The sequence below is a fragment of the Oryx dammah genome, unplaced genomic scaffold (assembly GCF_014754425.2).
Source record: "Oryx dammah isolate SB20612 unplaced genomic scaffold, SCBI_Odam_1.1 HiC_scaffold_26, whole genome shotgun sequence".
In the NCBI taxonomy this organism is placed as follows: Eukaryota; Metazoa; Chordata; class Mammalia; order Artiodactyla; family Bovidae; genus Oryx; species Oryx dammah.
In genome coordinates this window covers 21,117,457-21,140,078 of record NW_024070210.1, presented here as the reverse complement: position 1 = coordinate 21,140,078, position 22,622 = coordinate 21,117,457, and the positions used below count along the sequence as shown (strand labels likewise).

General features: G+C 45.5%; 1 protein-coding gene across 6 annotated transcripts in view; it reads right to left on the bottom strand.

Moving 5' to 3' along the window:
* Positions 1–22,622, bottom strand: part of SLC8A3 (solute carrier family 8 member A3) — a 164,070-nt gene that overhangs the window by 12,346 nt on the left and 129,102 nt on the right. For 4 of the 6 annotated variants that reach the window (XM_040226181.1, XM_040226183.1, XM_040226180.1 and 1 more), the window contains exon 3: positions 7,738–7,844. In XM_040226181.1, the coding sequence (XP_040082115.1) occupies positions 7,738–7,844 (107 nt within the window). Of the gene's footprint in view, positions 1–4,846; positions 4,951–7,737; positions 7,845–22,622 lie in introns of all 6 variants that reach the window. The other 2 variants (XM_040226182.1, XM_040226185.1) reach the window with 1 other exon arrangement.

Sequence of the window (22,622 nt, the reverse complement as noted above, 5' to 3'; positions counted from 1 at the left end):
AGTAGCACAAGAAAAGCAGTGAGCTTAGTAGGTGAGAGCACTGTGGCCACATGCAAAAGGCAGCAATTGGGGCATGCACAGCAGCCGCAGCAAGAGGTGTGAACTGCTGGAGAGAGCACTGAGCACCAGGGCCTTGCAGCTGCAAGTTTTCCCCACAACTTCTCTGCAACCCTGAGGGCTGTGGATAGAGGAATGAGGATGGGGGGAACTACGTAGGTGGAGCAGAGACAGAGTTGGCCATTCGTGATCTTCTAAAGGATCAGGTTATCACATCCATTCTGTAAAGGAGTGAGAATCCAGCTATCTTCAAACTGTATAGGTTGCAACCCTACCAGAGCTTTGAGTATCCCTAAAAGGATAACCTCGTGAAAAGATAAATCCTGCAAAATGTTTTCCTTGAACAGTGTATCATTTTATAGAGAAAGGCTGGAGGTTGGAGGCCATGGCCTCCTCCCATTTTGCATCGACTCTATCTACTGTGCAAAGTCACTGTGAAGCCAACTGCAAAGTCATTGCAATGGGTAGATGTTCAGTAGAGGTTTGCCATTTGCCACCTATTTCGGCAATTGTATTTTTCACAGATCCTGTGGGGCTGCATCACTGAATGGTGTTTTGTTTCAGAAAGGACAGGCTAAGTCAGAGTCTAGATACTCTGGACCAGAGAGACTGTCATACCGAAAGCTACTGACAGATGGGAGATGACAAATGCAAGGTCCTTAAATGGTCTGGTAAGCTGAGTTAAAGATATACCCAGCACAGGTCTTTCCTAGCCCCTGAGTTTTCACTTATGCTAAACTCTCCTAGATTTCAAGATAAAAGAAATTCTTGTAACATACCACATTTTCACTCTGATGGTGTCTTAGTACAGCACCTCCCTCCCTGGCTCTTGTCAAATAAAGGCCTGGGAATATCCTGCTACATACTCCTGGTGCAGCTGGCGACTGATGGGGATTGATGAGGAATGAGTGAGGCAGGGGGCAGGGCAAGGTGTCTGTAAATTGTTTCTTCTAAAAATCTCTAAGAACACAACTCAGGTCTGTAATTCCATATTCAGAGCCACTGAAAACACATATGGATACAGAATCTTTATGGTACATAATCAGGGAGAATAGCAGTTGACTTTTTCTGGTTTCTCCCATATGGAGTTCTAAGGGGCAATGGATCGGTGGATCTTTTTCCTACACTGAGATGAGAGATAGACAGATAGCAAGACAGCCTGCTCATTCTACTCCTTCTATGGATCCTCATAGAAGAGCCTCTCCTGGCCCCCAAGTTCTGGTGGAGAGTAGAAAAAAAAGAAAAGAAGAGTAGAGACCCAAACAAATCAGTGTACCCAGGTAGGCCAGACAAAGGGCAGCTCTTCCAGAAAAGTCCCTGCTGCTCTGGTTTTCACTGAGACATCCCTCCCAACACCAGGATCGTCTCTAGCACAATGAGAGGACTTTCAGTCAGCTGGGCACTGCTTCTTGGTCATGTCTATATGAACCTGAGGCTTTCCACTGAACAGTTATGGATGGATCAGTGAGATCCAGGTAGACACACTGAGTGACAGGATACCTCCAGGGTGTTTCTCCTGCTGTGGCTGAGGAGAGAAGCTGGAGCTGAACTTTTCCCTGTGTTGGTCCCCCAGGGTCAGGTGATGGCTCAGATACCCCAGGGACAAGCAGGAAACAGCACAACTCTGAGTATTTGGAAGTATCTGAGCAACTTGTTAGAGGGAGCCCAAAGTGAGTGAAGTGAAGTTGCTCAGTCATGTCCGACTCTTTCGACCCTGTGGACTGTAGCCCACCAGGCTTCTCTGTCCATGGAATTGTCCAGGCAAGAATACTGGGGTGGGTTACCATGTCCTTCTCCAGGGGATCTTCCCGACCCAGGGATTGAACCTGGGTCTCCTGCATTGGAGGCATATGCTTTAACCTCTGAGCCAAAGAAGGCACAAACAGGCTTCCAATGTCCAGGCCCAGGCCTGACAGCCTGGATCGTACTGCTCAGAGTTGCTCTCAGTTGTCCACTGCTAAACTCCAATGCCTCCTCTACTCCTGGGCAACTGTGTGTCCTGTTCATCCCCTCTTATTCCCTCCCTTAGTTTGTCCAGAGGATTTAATCTCCCCTCTGAAATCTGTTTTGTTTGCCAAGAATAGAATCTCTTATTTCAAATACAGCATTTTACTTTTTTTGTAATGCAATTGTCACTTTGACCATGCACCCACTATGCTATGCTCTTCTGAATGCCTAAGCCTCTCCCATGCAGCAGTGATAATGAAAAGCAATGTCCACTGTGATGTTTCTCACTAGGAGAACAGCAGGACATTCTGGACATCAGGATGGGGTTTCATTTGGTTCTGAGTCTAGACAATTGAGTTTTATGACTTCTTGCCTTGTGGTCTAATGCCAAAATATGGGACAATCTGAAAAAACTGAAAATAAACCCTATAGATAATAGAAACTGACAGAAAATGGACACCTTTTCTACTGGCAACTTCCATCTTGGTCACTGGGAAAAGATCTAGGGGCATATCACACTGGTAGCTCGATGAAATCCTTGTCTTTTCTCCTACTGCCTCCCCCAGGATTGGACTCCATCAGGGCTCTGCTGACGTCTCCTTGGACAGAGAATCTATTGCAGTGAAAAGGGGTCCTCAAATGAAGAGTAGCCATAGGCATTCATGTTTGGTCAAGTCTCTTGAAGATCACAAGATTTATCTTAGGTCACTCTCTGTCCTGCTGTTGAATGGTCTTTATTGGAGAGGCAGAAAAGAAAAGTCTCTTCACTGGTAGAATAAAGTCATGGATGGACTTGCAACTCACTCTTCTTGTCTGGCGAAGACTGCCTTCTTTCTAGCCACCCTGTGTGATCCTTAGTCCAGCTTTCATTTGCACATAAGTAGCTAGGGACTATGGAAATTGATGAGGCTCGTTAATAACACCCTTAGGTGTCAGCTGCGTCCAACCAATCATGATGATGTGCAGTAAATGCAGAAGGGAGATGGGAATGAGGTAGGGCAGATATTGAGACAATTTCTGAGACTAGTCCAGGTGGCAGGAACACAATCTGGGAAGCAACGGAAGTTACTCTTTCCTTCCAGCACTCTTCGGGAATCAGGCTCACGGCAACATCTTATTAGGTGGCCAAGAAGAGAATGAATAATAGAAAGCAGAGAGGGCTTCTGCTTCTCCAGCACCAGGTGTGACCAAACCAGTGTGGGCACAGAAACAGTCAGATCTGCAGAGAGGGCCAGAGGACAAGGGGAACTGAGCAATCACTCATGTCTCAGAAGAAGACCTGGGCAAAAGCCTTTGGGAATGTAGTGGCTGAATATCTTGGATCTGTCCTTGAATGAAAGGCTTCATGCTGTTGTTTGTCATGTGAAGTAGTGGCAGAAGCATCATCTTTTTTTGACAAACAAGTAGATCTCGCTGTTCTATCCTCCACGAGGCTCCCAGCAGCACATGTGTCCTGAAGGGGAGTCTAAATGACACCCTCTTGGCATTTCCCAAGAGCATTCTTACCCTCCAACACTTGCAAAGATGTAGCTTCCAATCATTTTATTCAAGGGAAGAAATCTTTCCTGACATCTACCTTGGTTGCAACATAATGAGTCCCTTAGGCAGGTATCCCAAGATGCAGGTCCTGAGCAAAGGAGGAGAGGAGGCCACATCTCTGGTGTGGGATGAGGGTTATCTCAAGACCTGGGTAATGCTCTCATTTGCAGATGCCAAGCCAAGGCTGCCTTCTGTGAACTGTCCAACATCTATTTCTCAAGGATCAACACCAACCACACCATTGAGAGTCCCTCCTATTGGAAAACCCAAAAGGCCATACTCGGGGCCAGCCCAATGTCAGTCTTTTCCAGGGCCTTCTGGCTGAGGTGATTTCCATGCCTGGAGTTAATCACTTCACTTTTGCAGACTCAATTTTCTGCTTTCAGGACTGCATTACCCTAAAGCAGTCAGAATAAAGTACCCCGCCTTGGGCTAGACAAGAGGTAGAACGAGATGGGGTGGGATGTCAAGGGAAGGATGAACAGCTCAGGGTTCCAAATTGCATGACTACCTTGGAAACCAGCTTTCCCTCAGAGAGCTCCCAGAAGTGTGACCTCTGACAACTGGTATGCCTTTCCACGTTTTGCTCTACCCAACTGTGAAATAGCCAGATAAAACACTTACCTCCATGAAGGGCAAAGCGGCCCATGGGCCACTCTGCAAGTGAAAAACCTGCCAAGCACTCCACGAAGGTTGGGAGATGCAGCAGAAGACTGTCAAAGCGTCATTGCAACACGGGATCCAGCCCCACCCCAGCCCCTCCCCCATTCAATTCAGGCTAGAGAGAGAGGAGGGTAGAAGGAGGAGAAGGCAGGGAAGGGGCGCAGGCATGCATCGCATGCATTCCTTTCATCTTCTCCTCCCCATCCACCAAGGAGGTGGCACATTTACAGGTGACTTTGTGTGGGGTGGGAAATGGGGCAGGGGTGGGCGGTGGACGAGGAAGTGCAGGAGACATTGGTAATCGGATAACTGGAACACAAGGCAGATGAGACTCAGCAGGGTCGTGAGGAGTCGAGGCTGCACTGTGCCCAGGAGGTGAAAAAGGAGGACTTGGAAATAAGCTAAGGCTAAGAAGGCAGAGATGATACCGAAACAGGGTGAGAGCGAGAATACAGGAGGGAAAAGAATAAAAAAAGTCCATTGGTCAAAAGGAGGAAGGAAGAAAAAGAAAAAAGGAGGGGAGGGGAGAAAAAAAATATAGTTGCTTTTTGTTCTTGTTGCTTTACAGCTTGTTTAAATTTTTTTCTTTTTGTTTTATTTTGTTTGTTCATTTTTTTTTTTTTTTTTAAGAATCTCACACCTGATATTCCACGTTCCATCCATTTCGGTTCACCAAGGACAATGAAGAAATTCTCTTGCCTTTCGTATTCCTCCTCATCTACTATCTTAACCCTTACGGTTTTCCTGTAGGGACAACAAGAGAGAAAGTGTCGACTGGGTCGGTAGGTTGGTTGGTCACCCGGAGCACAGCCTTTAAAATCATTCCCCATCACTCTCGGCACATGCAGCCCAGTCCCGCCATGGTGGCTTTTGACAGGACTCAGTGGATTATATTGTTCTTGTGTCAAAAATGGTCTTAGCTTTTCTTATCTCCTTGGTCAGAGTTGTCCTTATGAGTGAGAGGGAAAGGGAGTCAGAAGGCAAGGGAAAGTGGGCAAAGGAAGGGATCCATGAGGATGGGAGGGAAATGGGAAGGAAGAAGGGGGGTGATGGTGGGGAGGAGTCATTTTCGATCCTGCTGATGGTTAGTACAAAGTGAGTTGGGCAGCACATTCCATTGGGTGTCACATGGTAACTGGCATTTCTTTGGGGAGTAGGTGAACTGCTGGCCTATGGGGGTGGCCCAGGGCTCTTCTACAACAGAGAATGTCAACAGTATCTAGCTAGGGGCTTGTTTCCCTTCCTTGTGTCTATACCCACTTCATATGTGAGCCTCATAAAGAAAATCTTAAAAGGAAAGTATTTTTGAGGCAGGGAAATCGGAGAGAAAGAGAAAGGAAAGAAGGAAGGCAGAATTCTATCATCTTCTTCATTCTTTACCTTGTAGGGCTTTAGTGGTGGGAAGTAAAATAAATATGTATTAACCACAGTATGATGTGGGACTCCTTTAAGAGTTACAGCTGATGCATTCCTGAAAAGTGTGATGAAAATGACACAAATCATCAATTCTAAATCATCTTTGGACCTCTATCACATGAGGGTGATGTGTCTCAAAGCTGGCTTCCTTAAATGCAGATTATTAGGCATCAAGTGGACATGGTGATGAAGGTTTCTGCTCATTTCTGGGTATCTCAACAAAGCATGTGCTTACTCAGTCATGTCCGATTCTTTGCAACCCTATAGGCAGTAGCCTGCCAGGCTCCTCTGTCCATAGGGATTCTCCAGGCAAGAATACTGGAGTGGGTTGCCATGCCCTCCTCCAGGGGATCTTCCCAACCTAGGGATCAAACCCAGGTCTTCTGCATTGCAGGCAGATTTCTTACCATCTGAGCCATAAGGGAAGCCCAAGAATACTGGATTGGGTAGCCTATCTCTTCTCTAGGGGAATCTTCCTGACCCAGGGATTGAACCGGGGTCTCCCATATTGCAGGCAGATTCTTTACCATCTGAGCTACCAGGGAAGCCCCAACAAAGCATAGTATCTATTAAAACCAAATCATACAGGAAAGCAAAGTTTCCAAGAAAATCCCTTCCTTTCACAGACTGGCCCGAGGCTGGTTCAGGTCCACTGTCACTGGAGAACCTGCCATATGGGCCTGGATCTCTCTGTGCAGCTTCTCCTGGTCCTTCATGGAACTGCAGTGGTGTCAAGAAGTCCTAACAGTGAGCCCTCATTGTTATTTTCTGCTTTTTCTCTTGTATTTTGTTTGTTTTGCCTGGGACCTAAATGCTCTCTAAAGGGTAAAATGTGCTAACAAACAATAGTGTAAAAAGCTTCATGAGAACCTCCGATGTTCCTGTTTCATTCTGAAGACAGGCTCGGCTTCATCATCTATACAGTGTTAGGCTGATCTAAGGACTTGCTGTGCAGTTGTGGTGTGTGTGCGTGTGTGCTTGCGTGTGACCTTTTGAGCACTTTCTGGACATCTTTCCACACCTTGCTCAGTGCACCAAAGACAAATATCACTGATTGTCAAGAGGCATTTTCTGGGACTCTGTCTCACCCTAGATGTGGTACCCTAGGGCTGTCTACAGGATGTGAGCCCAGCCTGTTTTTCCACTGCAGCAACTCTACTGGGGGACGGGAAGGGGGTGCTTGCTCTGTGACCCTGGGCACGGTCTGGAGGGACCTGATTGATGGCTCTGCCCTCCTGCACAGTATGATCCATCCGAAAAAAGGATTTTCTGTCTTGTCTCTTGGAGGCTGGGGTGTATGGGGCCATTTAAGTCAAAGCAGAAGCTCTGCCCACTCTGAGAAGTCCTGTGACTTCTTGGGGGAGCCTCCCCTCAGGTCAGAATCCTCCCTCCCATCTTCTAACTGCCTTCACACCTAGATGCCCTTCACAGGGAAAGCAGAGTATGACAGGCAGGTCTTTGATCTAGACCTAGAACTCAAACCTGTACTTTCAGCTCAATCAAGGTCAGGGAAAGAAAAATACCCTTGCTCGCAGGGATATGGCAGTTAAGCGGCTCTCACCATAGGAGCATGCCTTGAGGAATGGATGAACCACAAATAGAACCCAAATCCAAATATATTGATCGTTTGTACCCAGGGACTATCAGCTTAGCCCTGAGAAGAGCTGCCCGATGGACCTTGGCTAAGAGCTGAGCCGGTGTTCCAGGGCTGCCCTTCTGCCTGGAGCTGTACTATCTTTTCCTTCCTTGCATCCTAAACCACTTGGGAGAAGCAGAGAGCTTCGTATATGATACTCTCAGGGCTGTGGCTGGTGCTTGCTCTCTCTCAATTTTTTTCCCATATCCATTTCCTCATCCCACAAAAGTTACCACTGGCTCTTGAGCATCCCTCTTATGATACCATGTGACAGGCTGGCAGGTGTTAGGACAGAGCTGGGTGCAGAGAGAGCAGAGGGAGAGAGGGAAAGAGGGAAAGAGAGGACAAGAAAGGAAACAGGGACAGAGAACCAGAGAGGCAGAAGACGGGGAAAGAGAAGGCGACAAATGGGTAGGAGAAAGGGGGAAACAAGGGGAGAGGAGGGTGTTAACGTTAGTGTGCAGGACAGGGTACTACACCTTTCTGAAAACTCATATCCACCATGCGGGGGCCCATCAGCTCAAGGAAGTAATTCTTGTTTTTCTCATACGCCTCACCATCAATTACCTTGATGTGAACTGTTTTGCTGTGGGTGGAAAAATAAGGATCATAAGCAAGGAGTAGACTGGGGGGCTAGCCAGCCAGAGAAGAAACGGGAGGAGAAAGAAACAGGGAAAAGGTCCAGAAAGGTCAAAAATCTGCCCCAACACCATAGGAGCACCGAGGAGAGTGGTCGCCCCAGACCGCCTTCCAGCCCCACTGGACTCCTCCCAGGCTTTGAGTGGCTTCATGGCATTATTAGACTGGAAGACGCTCAGGCTTTGCAGTTAAAGGATCTAGGTTCTAATCCTGTATACGCTATGTGACCTCGGACGAATAATTTCACTGCTACACAAACAGGCTGAATAACACTAACATCATCCCAGGGCAAACGTGAGAGCTGTGAAATATACATATAAAGGCTCAGACATTTAGGTTCTTCTAAAGCATTTCCTTCCTTATTCTGTCTTGCTTTTAGAGCAAGAGAGAACTAAAAAAAAATTTTTTTTTTCTTTTGAAATCAGCTGATACTGACTTGAAAGGTTTATTTTATAGAAAGGGCAGAAAGGGCAGTGTGTGGGGGGATGTTGCTGGCCCGTGGGAGTTTTGCCTGGAACCAGTCCCTTTCTCTGTGTTTGTGACTATCACAGGGAAGCCTGGAGGGCGGTTTGGCTCAAGTCACACCTTCTGGTAATTCACAGCAGTTGTCAAACACTACCGATCAGATCTGCAAATGAGCTTCTGTTGTCAGAGGAACACACTGACTGGATCACAGGAATTCTGACTCTCTGAATTACGATTAATTCATAAATCCTACAGCAATCTTGTGATGAGCGCAATTAAGTTGTTTTTTGTGCTAAAAGTAGTTGTTCTGTTAAACATTGAAAAACAAAAACCCATTTCAGGAGACCTGTTTTGCATATTTTTTTACTTTAAAAAATACATACTACCAGGAGCTTCAAAAACAGAGGAGGTCCTGAGACTCTCCCAGGCTGTGCTTGACTGGGGGGACGTTTCCAGATCAGACCCCAGGTACTAAGGGGGAGAGACATTGCGGGATAAGGGTGGGCATGGAGCTGAGTCTCCCCTCAGCAGTGGGAGAGAAGGGGCCACACAGGAGCCCTGCTCAGCTGCCCCAGGGCATTGCCCTTTCCTCGGGTGCCCCGAGGCCTGCCCTTTGTGGAGGAGACGGAGGCCTTCAGCTTCACCCTTTATTATGTAGCATAAAGTAGGAATATGGCTACATAGTGACTTGGAACAACCTCTCTTCTCTCCTGTGCTTTCCCAAGTCACTGTTAGAACTCTGGATGTCTACAGAGCTTCCACCGGCCATACTGTCGATTTTGTAGAACCAGATGTCAGTCCATTGCTCATGAAGTGAATGCCCCTGCCACCCCACTGCTTCAAAAACAGGCTCCAAACCCTCATCACTTGTCATACCCACCCCAGTCACAGATTAACCTGGCTGGTCACCAGAGAGTGCAAGACTCACCCACTGGGGTCACTGAAAGGCCACAATACTTTGGCCTTTTCTCCTCCAGGGCAGTGGGTTTGTATCAGAGTCGGTGACCTGGGGTCAAACCCCGCCCCACCTCTCAGTTAGCTGGGTGACCTCAGGCGACTTGCTAGAGCTCGCCAAGTCTCCTGCGTAAAGTGGAATACTAATACCTCTTCACAGCGTTCCTAACTGAGATAATGCATGCGAAGCGCTTGGCAGGTTGTGCATTCCCTAGGAAATGCTTAATAAATAGCCACTATCATTGCTGAGAGTAATATAACCCCAGTTTGGTGCATCGAGAGTAATATGTAAAGAAATCTCATCTCCAGTTATTGAATCAGAGGATAAAAGGGAAGTCAAGAAACAGAACTGGTGACCCAAGAGGTAGCACAGGCTGGAAATAGAAGTCAGGTCAAGAAGGAATTGGACAGAACAGGATCATAACGGCCAGATGGGTTCTTAGAGGGGCTTGGAATGTTCAAGTCGCATGGAGTGCGACTCATATTCTCCCCCAATCTGGCTTTGTGTCCCTGCCAGTGACAAGTTGTGGGCTGGACAGACCACATGTCAGGATCACAGCCTGCCTTGTGCTTGTTCGATTTTCAGTGAATGGATAAACAGAATGAGAGAAGCCATTGCCAACTTAGTTGAAGACAGAGAAATGAGGCCAGACAGCAAGCAGTGGCAAAAGGAATTTGGCTGAGCGAGGAGGAACCTCTAGTTGGAAGGTGTCACAGGGGAGGAGGCAGGATGTAAGTAAGACTCCCTCCCTGAGATTGCTTGTGGGGAAGGCACCACATCTGCTTGGGCTTAAGACATTATCTGGCCTGGAGAAAATTGAGAAAGTTCTCAGTTCTGCTTAAGCCACAGATGAGGCCAGACGAACATTTACATTTATTAAGGGTCACCAGCCGGGTCTTGAGTTCTCTTTCTAAACTTGTTTTTCTCCATTTCAGTCAATGGAACCATCATCTATTTAAATCCAGAATCACCTGATTCCTTCCCTTTACCTCATCCCTTCCCATTGACAGCCCCTGCCTGATGCCCACCTCTGACCCTAAAACATTTAATTTATCACCATTTTCCCTCTGCTATCAAGACCTAGATCAAAACAACATTACCTGTCCCCTGGGCTTTACAATAGCTTCCTAAGAGGTTTTCCTGCTCCTGACTTTGCCATCCTCCTTCAATTCCTTCCCTGCATGACACCAGGGTTATCTATTAAAAATAAAATCCAGGTCTTATTATGCCTCCTTAATTGGAATAAATACAAAATTCATACTATAGTCTATAGGACATGATAGAAAGTGACCCAGGGTGGAGGGGTGGGCATGGTGGGGAGGAAAGAGACCCAAGGAGGTAATATGGCCTCTCAAGGAAGGAATGTTTATGTGGCATCAAAAGGACAAGGCTCCTCCGTCCATGGAAGGATCCAGGCAAGAATACTGGAGTGGGCTGCCAGTCCCTTCTCCAGGGGACCTTCCCTTCCACTCAGTGGCAGATACTAAATGGTCATGGGGTCAGATTATCCTGAGCAGCTGTTCCTAAAAGCCAGTCATGCTTTCAGAGCCAGTAAGTCTGTGCCTGCCTTTCCTCTAAGCCTTCTGCAGAGGGAGGTGCCAAAGGGGGCAGCATTCCCAGATAAGACTGATTATGCTGCTTGAAAAGATGCCCCCATGGCCTTGCCCACCAGCAACCGGGAAAGGATTCGGAAACATATTTCTGGGCTGCCTCGCTGGCCTTCTCAGAACATTCTTTTGTATGAGGAAACCCAATTCCAAATCAGGACTTTATGAATCTCACTTTACACGAGGAAGGAATCTAACATAACACGTACATTTCATCTCATTCAGGGCCATAGAACTTTCTCACTTCATCCTCACTTCAGCCGTGTAACATAGGTGACATTCCTTCCACTCTAAAGATGAAAAACAGATGCCCAAAGAGGTTAAGTAACTTGCCCAGAGTCACACAGGTAGGAAAGAGTTGAGGTTTTAGCATATGTCCCTTACTACTCCTGGAGCTTATTTCGTACAAGCAGGTGGGTAAACTCTGGGTGCCATTCCCAAGCTATGGCCATAGCAAAAGAATTCTCCCATTCAAATTCAGGCAGCATAGGCAGGTAATAAAGGGATCTGACTCTGCTTTGCAATGTGAGTAGGTTGCTTCTTAACCCTTTGGCCCTCCCTTGCTGGAAATAATCTCTGAAGAATCCCTGACTTGGTGACCTCTTCCCTCCTGATTCCTACTAAATGACTCTTCACCACATCAAGAAGGGTTCCTTTTCATCATCTCTAAATTTATCCTGGCCGCTCCAGGCCAGCTAACACTCACAAAGCTTCCTTGACCCAGGGCTGTTAGGACAGAGCTGTTAGCCTTTCTGTGGGAGCTTTCAGAAGCCTCACGTCCGTGCTGGGTTCTTCATTTAGTCCTTTTTATCTCTCAAGTTGGTGCCAGCAGCCCCCATCTCTCCCTCTGCTAGGTTTCTGGCTCTGAACCATGGCAGAAAGGCCCCTCCCACCTTCAACACAGCCTGACAGCCCAACACTGACATTCCCCCACCCCTACCGAGGTCTGGGGGAAAAGCTTCTCATCTCATGAGAAGGCTTAAGATGCTCTCATTGGTTTTCTCTTGAAAATCGGTGTGTCATAAGGTCCCCCAAAAATAGCGCTTCTCAAGCTTCGGTGTGCATATTTCCCCTGGGTGAAAGTGAAAGTGAAGTCGCTCAGTCGTGTCCGACTCTTTGCGACTCGGTGGACTGTAGTCCACCAGGCTCCTCTGTCCATGGGATTCTCCAGGCAAGAATACTGGAGTGGGTTGCCATTTCCTTCTCCAGGGGATCTTCCCGACCCAGGGATTGAACCCAGGTCTCCCGCGTTGCGGGTAGATGCTTTAACCTCTGAGCCATCAAGGAAGCCCTGGGATTCCCCTGGGACTCTTGTTAAAATGCAGATTCTGAGTAGTCAGGCCTGGGGTGGGGCCTGAGATTCTGCATTTCTAACAAGTAACCCGGGTATTTGGATGCTGCTTGTCCATCCCCCAAGACTTTTCAGGGAAGTCTCTCTGACTCTACTAAAAACTCAGGGAAAAGGACGTAGCTGCTCAAAAACTAGTGCCAGTCAAGGAGGTGGAGCTGAAATTGAAGTCTAGCATTTCAGCAAAGGCTGGAGTTGGGTCCATTCTGACACTACAATATATTTTTTTTTAATTTCTTAAATTTGCTTTTATACCATGTGGCATGCGGGATAGCTCCTGACAAGGGATCAAACCTGCCCCCTGCAATGGAAGGGCAGATTCTTAACCACTGGACTGTCAGGAAAGTCCCTTGACACTACATTTTGAGAGGCGAACTGGAGTGCACCCTGAACAGGGTGACTTAGTTGATGAAGACATCATGTTTCAAATTAATTGACTAGTATTTAATAGTGCTTACTTCTGCCAGGTACTGTCCTCTTTTGGCGCTTCATTAGAATTATATATTAGGTAGAATGATTAGAATTCTAGAATTATATATTATATTATAGAATTATTATATTAGATAATTCGATCTTCACAACAAACCCATGAGGTAGGTACATGCCAGGCAAGGTACACAGATCATCTCATTCAGTTAGTCTTCACCATAACCCATGTCGGTATGTACTATTTTTATTGCCATTTTATAGATGAGGAATTAGAGGCCCAGGCAAGTTAAGAGACTTGCCTAAGGTCACAGTTAAGTGAGTGGCAGAGCTGGAATTTGAACTCAAACAGTGTGGCTCTAAAGACTGACCTTCTAAACAGGACTGGATATGTGGATCCAGTGGAGAGGTGTCTGCTTGGGGAGGAGATGGCACCCACTCCAAATGGTCCTGGGGCCATCACAAGTGGTGTGTCCAAAGGACCGAAGCCATTGGCCAGAAGGCAGACTTCAACTCTACCATATACCATTACATCAATCAGATCAACTGATTTAAAAGGGAGTGATCACCCCATTTCTGGTGGTATTCAAAAGTTGGATGATGACCATGCATGAAAAGGTCTGTGGAAAGAATTCTACATTCCACAGGAGGTCAAGGAGATGACCTGTAAAGAAAGATCAGCACTCAGTGGTGTGCTGGTAAACCTGTTCATTGGGGGAAAAAAAAACAGCAACCTTGGTTTGGGGTGATGTCTTCCATGGTGTAAATACTCCCACTATAGTAAATTTTAGGGTACTAGTAGTTTGAACAACCAGCTTGCAAAAAGCTTAAACACATAACAATCAGCTCTTGTGAACTGGTAAAAGCCAGTTCCAACAGACCACTGACAGTTTCAGATTCTACCAGCACGTTCCAGAGAGGTTGTGATGAGAAAAGGTAGTTCTGATCAATTTACAAACTATTCAACTACTTGCAAGTGTTTGCTCAAAATGGGCAGCTGTCTTAGAGAGCTTATTCACATGAGCCTTTCGGGGGGAAAGGCTCAAGGATTTGGTTTTTAAAATAAATGTGGGTGGGTGACAAGACTGTGGTAGGTTGAATTTCTAAAATGCCCCATCTTACGTGGAGCCACTGCTGATGGCCACTGCTGATGACCATCCATTCAGGCGATGGTCTTTGTTGTGGTTTGACTTTGTTTTGAGGAAAATATTCTGGAGTAAATTTTAGTCTACTGTCACTCATTTGTTTTAGAGGAATTTTGTGTAAAAGAAAAGGATCATTCTGAACTTTGCAATGATCCCTTATACATTTTCTGAGAACAAAAATGATCAGCTATGTGAAAAGATTTTTCAATGAGGATGACAGCATTTTATGAAAAACCAGAACTTATTAGATGAAAGCAGTTATTGAATCTTTCAAATATACTTGATCAGCACAAACCATAAGCATTTTTCTCTTAAACTGGAAATAAATCTTTATCTGTTAGAAATGACGTAGCCAAAATATGTGAATCTGAAGAATTTTGTTGCCAATACTTAATGGCAAATATACAAACCAAAGTTGGTAAAAATGTAAAATAGCATGAACAAAATTTGCCTTATACCAGATTTGAACATCTAGTAAGATTCACATTTATACTAAGTTTTCAGCATTGTGTTCTTCTGCACTCTTTTTTTTTCTTTTATTAAAGGTTTAAAACAAACAAACAAGTCCCATCTTAGCACAACATGTATATCAATTATACCTCAATAAAAAATAAAATACAATGTCCCCTCAACAGTGTCCTACCCTAATTCCTGGAGCCTGTGAATATGATATCACCTACTCATGATGTTATGTGATATGTTACCTTAAAATAGGGGGATTATCCAGGTGGGTCTGACCTAATCACCAAAGTCCTTAAAAGCAGAAAGCTTTACTTCTGGCTGAAGAAAAAGGAAGGCAGAGGACTTCATCCATGAATCCCTTTGAAGCATAAGAAGGATACAACATGCTGTTTAATGATGGAGGGCATCCCATGAGCAGAAATGTAGGCAGCCTCAAGGAGCAGACTAGTCTCTGGATGACAGACAGCAAGGAAGGGGGCCCCCAGACCTAAAGCCACAAGAAATTGGATTCTGCCAGCTTCCAGAACAAGGCTGGAAGCAGACACTTCCTCAGAGTTTTCCAGACAAGAGCCCAGCCACCCACACATTGATTTCAGCCTCAGGAGACCCTGAGCAGAGAACTTAGCCATGCCATGCCTGGACTTCTGAGCTATGGAATTGTGATTTCGGTATTGTGTTACATCTCTAAGTTAATGACACATTGTTTCACAGCAACTAATATGAAAGGCTTTTTAAAATTTTATGAAGTCAGGAACTGAGCCAGATGACCTCTTGGAACTGTCTTGCAGTGTCTCTTTTGTAATCGAACTACTTTGTCCTGATGTAAAGCCACTGCTAGGCTCCACAGCGCCTTTATGCAAAACTGAGAAAAGATACAGCCTTGGAGATACACAGCTTGGCAAGAAGAAAGCTCCTTCCTCCAGCTTCCAGAGCAGTAAGTAGGTCATGTCAGACAGCTGAACTTGGTGTGGAGAGAAGGGTCTTTATGCAGTGCACAGGCTGTACAACTATACTTGGCAGCCTCGCTTGGCAGACTCTTGCCTGACTGACTGTTCCACACATATGCTTGAACCAACAATATGGGACAGGTGAAGGCAGAGACATGGATTTCACTGAATAACTTTCTGCAGCCTGGGGAGTGGCCAGATAGGGGGGAGGATGAGCAGGCAGGGAGGTACAGAGTGGGAGGGAAAGGTGTCTGGGTGTGTAAGGAGGAACATGCCCAGGATTTCTGCTGCTTTGGCATCTACGCTGGACCCTCCTGGTGAGCCTGCTGCTGTAGGCAGCTTTCACATACTTATGACTAGTTGGGCTGATCAGAGGAAACCTGGAAGTATGGGTGGCTTCCCCTAGGCAAAATGTAGAAGCGTTCTGTCTCCACTGACAATTAAGACCGGACTGCTGGGCAAGTCGATGGGCGCACACCCACGTTTGAAGACTTCATGGGCATCCTGTCCATTTGGGACTGTCTGGGCTCATCGCTGGGTACCATAACTCATGGCCGATTCCTTCCTTTTCCTAATCCCCTGCTTTCCCCATACCTGAAGAACTTCTTACCTGGGGCTAAAGGGAAAGAGACATCTGGAATGACTGCATGACTATGAACTTAAGGCTTTAGGGTATGTTTAGAGCCAGAATAGTGCCAAAAGTCCCAGTAGGGCCACTCATTCTGCTTCCCATAGGTCAGGACAAAGTGAGAAAATCTTTTAATGTTTTAAAAATATGGTCTTCTAAATGAGCACACTTTCTTTTTTTCCCTTTGTGTTTTCTCTTTATTATAACTCAAGTAAAATATTCTCAAAGATTCATATGGTACTAAAGCATACGGAGCCAAACATGGAACTTCCTCTTTTCTTCCCCCATCCTTTTCACTTCTTGCTCCTCAGTCAGCAGTCTGTCTGCATTTCTGGTAGACACCCTTTCTTTGGAAGGCTGTCATGCCTCACAGGGCAGCCCTACAGGGAAGAAAAGATTATAGATTTTTATCTCTCTACCTTTTCATAGAGGATATAGACTGGGCCCTTCATTCTAGGAATTAGATGTTCTCTAGAATATCTATCTCTCAACACACTCATCCATCCGTCCACCCACCCATCAATATGACTACATACTGATCAAAAGCATGTTCCTGCCCTCATGAGGCTCACAGTCTAGTGGTGTGAACATGCACAGAAGATACCCTTTTTCCCCTGACCAATGCTTTTATGGCATTTACATGGCAAAGCAGGTAATAATAAGCTCTAGGAGACACTTCTCATTGGAGGCATCAGATTGCACTCCCCAAGCAGTGCAAATCTGTCTTGCTTTGAGCATGCCACAAACGTCAAGGAGGCTTCTAAGCTTGACTATGTCTCATGGCCACCATGCAAAGATAAAAGTCTATGTGTGCACACACTCACACACATGCGGAAAAGAGCTCCTCCACTGTCTAGCTGCAATGTCTCTGCTGGGAGAAGAGTGCTCTTCAAGCCGCAATAAAGATTTCTCCCCCTCTGCTGCCCTATGGTAGGGAGTGTTTCATGCTCTTGATTGTGTGTGTGCTCACATGCTAGTGAAACTATCTATGATGGGGCGGGGAAGGGTTAGGTACAACCCACTGTACATTGGAGGGAGAATCTGGCCTTCTTGAAAGATGTCTCTGCAGGAGTCTTACTTAGTTACACACAAAGGGAAATTCAATTTCCAATCCCCATTGGTCTCACGTGTGGGTCTCAGTTCCATATGTGACTCAGTTATTTACAGCCCTATTTGGGTCCCAAGTGTGCCCTGACTCACCCTAAGAAAGTAGAATGGAGAGGAGGACAACTCACAGCTGCAATTCTCTTCCTCTTCTAAGTCAACAGGAGAGGGTAAAAAGAAAAAAAAAAAAAGAAACCCATCAGTGATCTGGGAATAAACCATTTCTGTGCCTTGAAATTGATAAATCTCTTTCTTGGAAAGGCAGTGAGAATAATATATAAAATCATTTTATTTAACAGTGTGTCTCCTCCAGCTCCAAAGAGAACAAGTGACTGATTCACAGCTTTGGAGACGCTGGGTCTTTCTGTCTTATTTTCTTTCTCTGCTGGGGATCTCATTTTTTTCAGGACAATTTTGATTCAAGCAGAAAGGAGGGAAGTTCGTACTGTACAGATGTGAAACTTCAGGTCCAAGGAAAACCTTCTAATAGGAAGAAAGGGGAGCTTGTTCCTCAGGACCTGAGTTAAACACAGTCAAAGCTTCACTTTCCACCTCACATCCCTGTCCACTGCAGCACTTAAAAAGCCCATCCTTCTGGTGGATAATTTTTAGAGATCCCAGTGAAGAGCAAGTTCAGGAAAGATTACTGTCCCAGGTCTGGGCAGACAAACTCCTTCAATTAGGGACTTAACAAAACGGAAGGTGAGCTGCTGGTCCTACTAGAGTTTTCATGACTGATTTCATCCAGAACTAAACCAAGGCTGAGCTGCAGCATTCCATCCATTCACGTAGATGTCCATGGGACTGCAGGCCCTGGGGCTCTGTGATGCGGCGGCCCTGGGTGAGAGGGGAGCATCCAGGTTAGGTGTCAACCGTTGGGTCCATTTTGGGTGAATTGTGTTGTGGATTCCCAAGGGGTTGTCAGAAATTTCCGCCTATGAGACTTTTCTTTTCTAAAGACGAACTGACTTTATTTTATTTTGGCCTTGCAGCGTGCAGAATCTTAGTTTCCAGATCAGGGATCGAACCCATGCTCCCTGAAGTGGAGTGCAGAGTCCTAACTACTGGACCCCCAGGGAATTCCCTGCCTTTGAGATTTCTAGATGACCTGCTTTCCCGTTCAGAGTTCTTCCCTTCTTCTATCAGCCAAACAGAAAATTCTTGTCTTGCACCACCTAGAGATAAACTGGAGCTCAGATTGTCAAAGGGTTGGAGTGGGCAGGGTTGAATTCTGGCCCCTGCTGGGCGCAGGAGTGCTAAGTGCTGTACCCTCTGCTTCAATGTCAAGACTTAGCCTCCAGCTACTTGGTGATCTTGGCAGGAAGACAGGAGGCCAGTTTCTTGGGCAATAGAGTCTAAAATCTGCAGTTGAGATTTTCACAGGGTGAGGAGAATGGACATCCTATTTGCTCTGTGATAAAGGTCTGAAGTTTTGCTCACGATCAATGGAAGAGGCTGTTACAGAATAGAGTAATAGGTCCATGGCCAGGACCAGGGTGAGGCAAGCAAGTAAAAGGTGCAAAACCTAAGGGGTCCACCAGGCAACTCAATGATCAAGATAATAATATTTTAATGCAACATTAAAAAAAAGAATTGTATAAAAAATTCATAATGAATACCAAATTTTTAAATAAAGACAGGAGCCACCCTGCACGTGTATGACTCACCGCACCCTCATCCTAACCGACTCCAGGGGTCATTTGGTGACTTGTGTTAACAGAGAGGATGTTAGCCTTGGAAGCAAAAGATCGAAGTTTGTATTCAGCTCTTGCTTCTCATTCAATGCCTTCTCCTAAGGCACTCACCCTCTCTGAGCTTAAATGAGAGAACAGGAGCCCTTATCTCTCTCTCAGGATTTTTGTGGATAGTGATATAAGCCAAAAAGTACAACCCTTGTTTTTGGAAATAACAGGTTTCAGTCAAGCACGTCTGGCGCGTGTGTGTGTGTATAATGGGTAGGGATCCTACTTCACCCTCCAAAACTAACCCCTTAGGCCTCTCAGGAAGGCTCCCAACTTTCTCAGCCTTTCAGAGTCCATCCCTTCATCACTGCTGCCCACCTCACCTATCCTCATGCACCAGGGTAAGTCCCCACCCTCTGAAGACAGGTTCTATCTCCACTTCGGACTTCGTAATTTTAGACAAAAGGGAGAAAACTGGGGAGGGCAGAATGTCCTCTCTCAAGGCGCTGCCTTTGATCTGGATGGTGGCAGCCAGTTCTTTGTGGCCCTTGCCCTTATCAGGGATGGCCCAGTTCTTGTCACTGGTACTCTGCGCAAACCACTGTCACTTCTGGCCAGGACCCTTGTGATAGCCACCTAAGTCAACCTGGTCCCTGGTTCCATCCCTTTTGCAGAATTAAGAGTCCATTCTCTTCTCAACAGCAAGGGGGCTTTAAAAAATTCTTCATGAAAATCATAATGTGCTACTCCCGTACTTTAAACCCTCAGTGGGTTCCCAGTGCACTGAGAATAAAATTAAACTGCCTGTGATTCATGCCGATGTATGGCAAAAACCATCACAATATTGTAAAGTAATTATCCTCCAATTAAAATAAGCACATAAATTTAAAAACAACAACCAAAAAAATTTTAAAAAAACCAACCCTGCATAATTGAGCCCAGAAGTTCTGAAACTTCAGCATGTTCAGAATCATTAAGAGGGCTCGATGAAACACTCAACGCTGGGCCCCATCCCCATTGTTTCCAATTCTAGAGGTCTGGGTAGGGGCCGAGAATTTGCATTTCAGACAAGTTTCCATGGACACTGATGCTACAGGCTCCCGAACCACTGTGAGGACCTGACCGGGTCTGCAGAGCTCAGCCTGGCTTACCCTCAACTCGCGCCCTACCATTCCTCCTCCATCCACTCTGCCCAAGCTCTACCAGTTTTCTTTCCATTTTCTCAAATGCATCCACCTCAACCCTGCTTTAGTGCCTTTTCACTAAACTCTTTACTAAGCCTGGGACCTTCCAGATTCTTATCATCAGGGCCTTTTTATCTTTTAAAAAAATTTTAAATTATTTATTTTTTAATTTTAATTTTTACTTTATTTTGCTTTACAATACTGTATTGGTTTTGCCATACATTGACATGAATCCGCCATGGTGTACATGAGTTCCCAATCCTGAACTCCCCTCCCACCTCCCACCTCATATCATCTCTCTGGATCATCCCCATGCACCAGCCCCAAGCATCCTGTATCCTGTATCAAACATAGACTTGCGATTCATTTCTTACTTGATAGTATACATATTCCAATGCCATTCTCCCAAATCATCCCACCCTCTCCCTCTCCCACAGAGTCCAAAAGTCCATTCTATACATCTGTGTCTCTTTTGCTGTCTCGCATATAGGGTTATCATTACCATCTTTCTAAATTCCATATATATGTGTTAGTATACTCTATTGGTGTTTTTCTTTCTGGCTTACTTCACTCTGTATAATAGGCTCCAGTTTCATTCACCTCATTAGAACTGATTCAGATGCATTTTTTTAATGGCTATGTAATACTCCATTGTGTATATGTACCACAGCTTTCTTATCCATTCATCTGCTGATGGACATCTAGGTTGTTTCCATGTCCCATCAGGGCCTTTTTAAATGTTTCAATTCACCTGTTACTTCTTTGTCCACCCATTCTTATTGACTCTAACTACTCCCCATCAGGTCACCCTGTTTTGTTTTTATCTTGTTAGTACATCAAGGCTGTATATTGTCACCCTGCTTATTTAACTTATATGCAGAGTACATCATGAGAAATGCCGGGCTGGAGGAAGCACAAGCTGGATCAAGATTGCCGGGAGAAATAGCAATAACCTCAGATATGCAGATGACACCACCCTTATGGCAGAAAGTGAAGAAGAACTAAAGAGCCTCTTGATGAAAGTGAAAGAGGAGAGTGAAAAAGTTGGCTTAAAACTCAACATTCTTAAAACGAAGATCATGGCATCTGGTCCCATCACTTCATGGGAAATAGATGGGGAAACAGTGGAAACAGTGGCTGACTTTATTTTTCTGGGCTCTAAAATTATTGCAGATGGTGATTGCAGCCATGAAATTAAAAGATGGTTACTCCTTGGAAGGAAAGTTATGACCAACCTAGACAGCATATTAAAAAGCAGAGACATTACTTTGCCAACAAAGGTCCATCTAGTCAAGGCTATGGTTTTTCATGTGGTCATGTATGGATGTGAGAGTTGGACTATAAAGAAAGCTGAGTGCTGAAGAATTGATGCTTTTGAACTGTGGTGTTGGAGAAGACTCTTGAGAGTCCCTTGGACTGCAAGGAGATCCAGCCAGTCCATCCTAAAGGAGATCAGTCCTGGGTGTTCATTGGAAGGACTGATGTTGAAACTGAAACTCCAATACTTTGGCCACCTGATGGGGAGAGCTGACTCATTTGGAAAGACCCTGATGCTGGGAAAGATTGAGGGCAGGAGGAGAAGGGGACGAGAGGATGAGATGGTTGGATGGCATCACAATGGACATGGGTTTGAGTGGACTCCGGGAGTTGATGATGGACAGGGAAGCCTGGCGTGCTGCGGTTCATGGGGTCACAAAGAGTTGGAATGACTGAGCGACTGAACTGAACTGAACATATTTGTTTTGTCTTCAGACAATCTGTTCCCCCACCAGAATATAAGTTCCATGAGAGCAGAAGCTGTGACTGTCTTATTTACCAGTGCCCCAACAGCCTCTGGCACTTAGGCCCCAATCTGTACCTGTTAAACAAATGATGAATGAAACTACTAAGTGGTGGTGCCAGGGTTTGACCTGCGGACTGACTATAGAGCCTGCACTAACTCTCAACAAGTGATTATGCTGGAGGCTGCGCCGAGGCAGACCTGAGCGGGCCTCTCCGACATCACTTCTGCCTATATTCTCCCTTCGGAGCATTGTTATGGGGCTTCTCTCATGAAATGATCTTTACTCTCTCCCCTTTACCTTCCCAAACAAATCTAAACTCCTTGTCCTTTAAAACATACATGAAAGGAGTCCCCTTGGCTAGCAGCTGGCTCCAGTGCCACTTCCTGAATTCAGTCATGCCTTTAGTGGAATGTTAATATGCTACACTCTTCCTTCCTATGACCCATGCCATGAAAACAACTCTCTATTCTGGAAAGGAGTTTGATCCCTGGGTTGGGAAAATCCCCTGGAGTAGGGAATGGCTACCTGCTCCAGTATTCTTGCCTGGAGAACCCCACAGACAGAGGAGTCTGGCAGGCTACAGTCCAGGGAGTCACAAAGACTCAGACAAGACAGAGCACAGCACATTATGTTCCTTCCTGTGACTTGTGCTGTGAAAACAACATTCCATTCTGTCATTTAGTGGTGAAGAGCTTGAGCCCAAGGTCAGAGATACCTGGACTCAGTACTTAAAAAGTTTTAAGACTTTTCTCCTAAGGCAATAGAAATAAAAGGAAAAAAATAAACAAATCGGACTCAATGAAACTTAAAATCTTTTGCAAAGCAAAGGAAACCTTAAAAACAAAAGACAACCAATGCATTTGGAGAAAATATTTGTAACTGACAAGGGCTTAATTTTCAAAATATTACGAACAGTTCATACAACTCAATAACCAAAAAACAAACAACCCAATCAAAAAATTGGTATAAGACCTAAATAGACATTTTT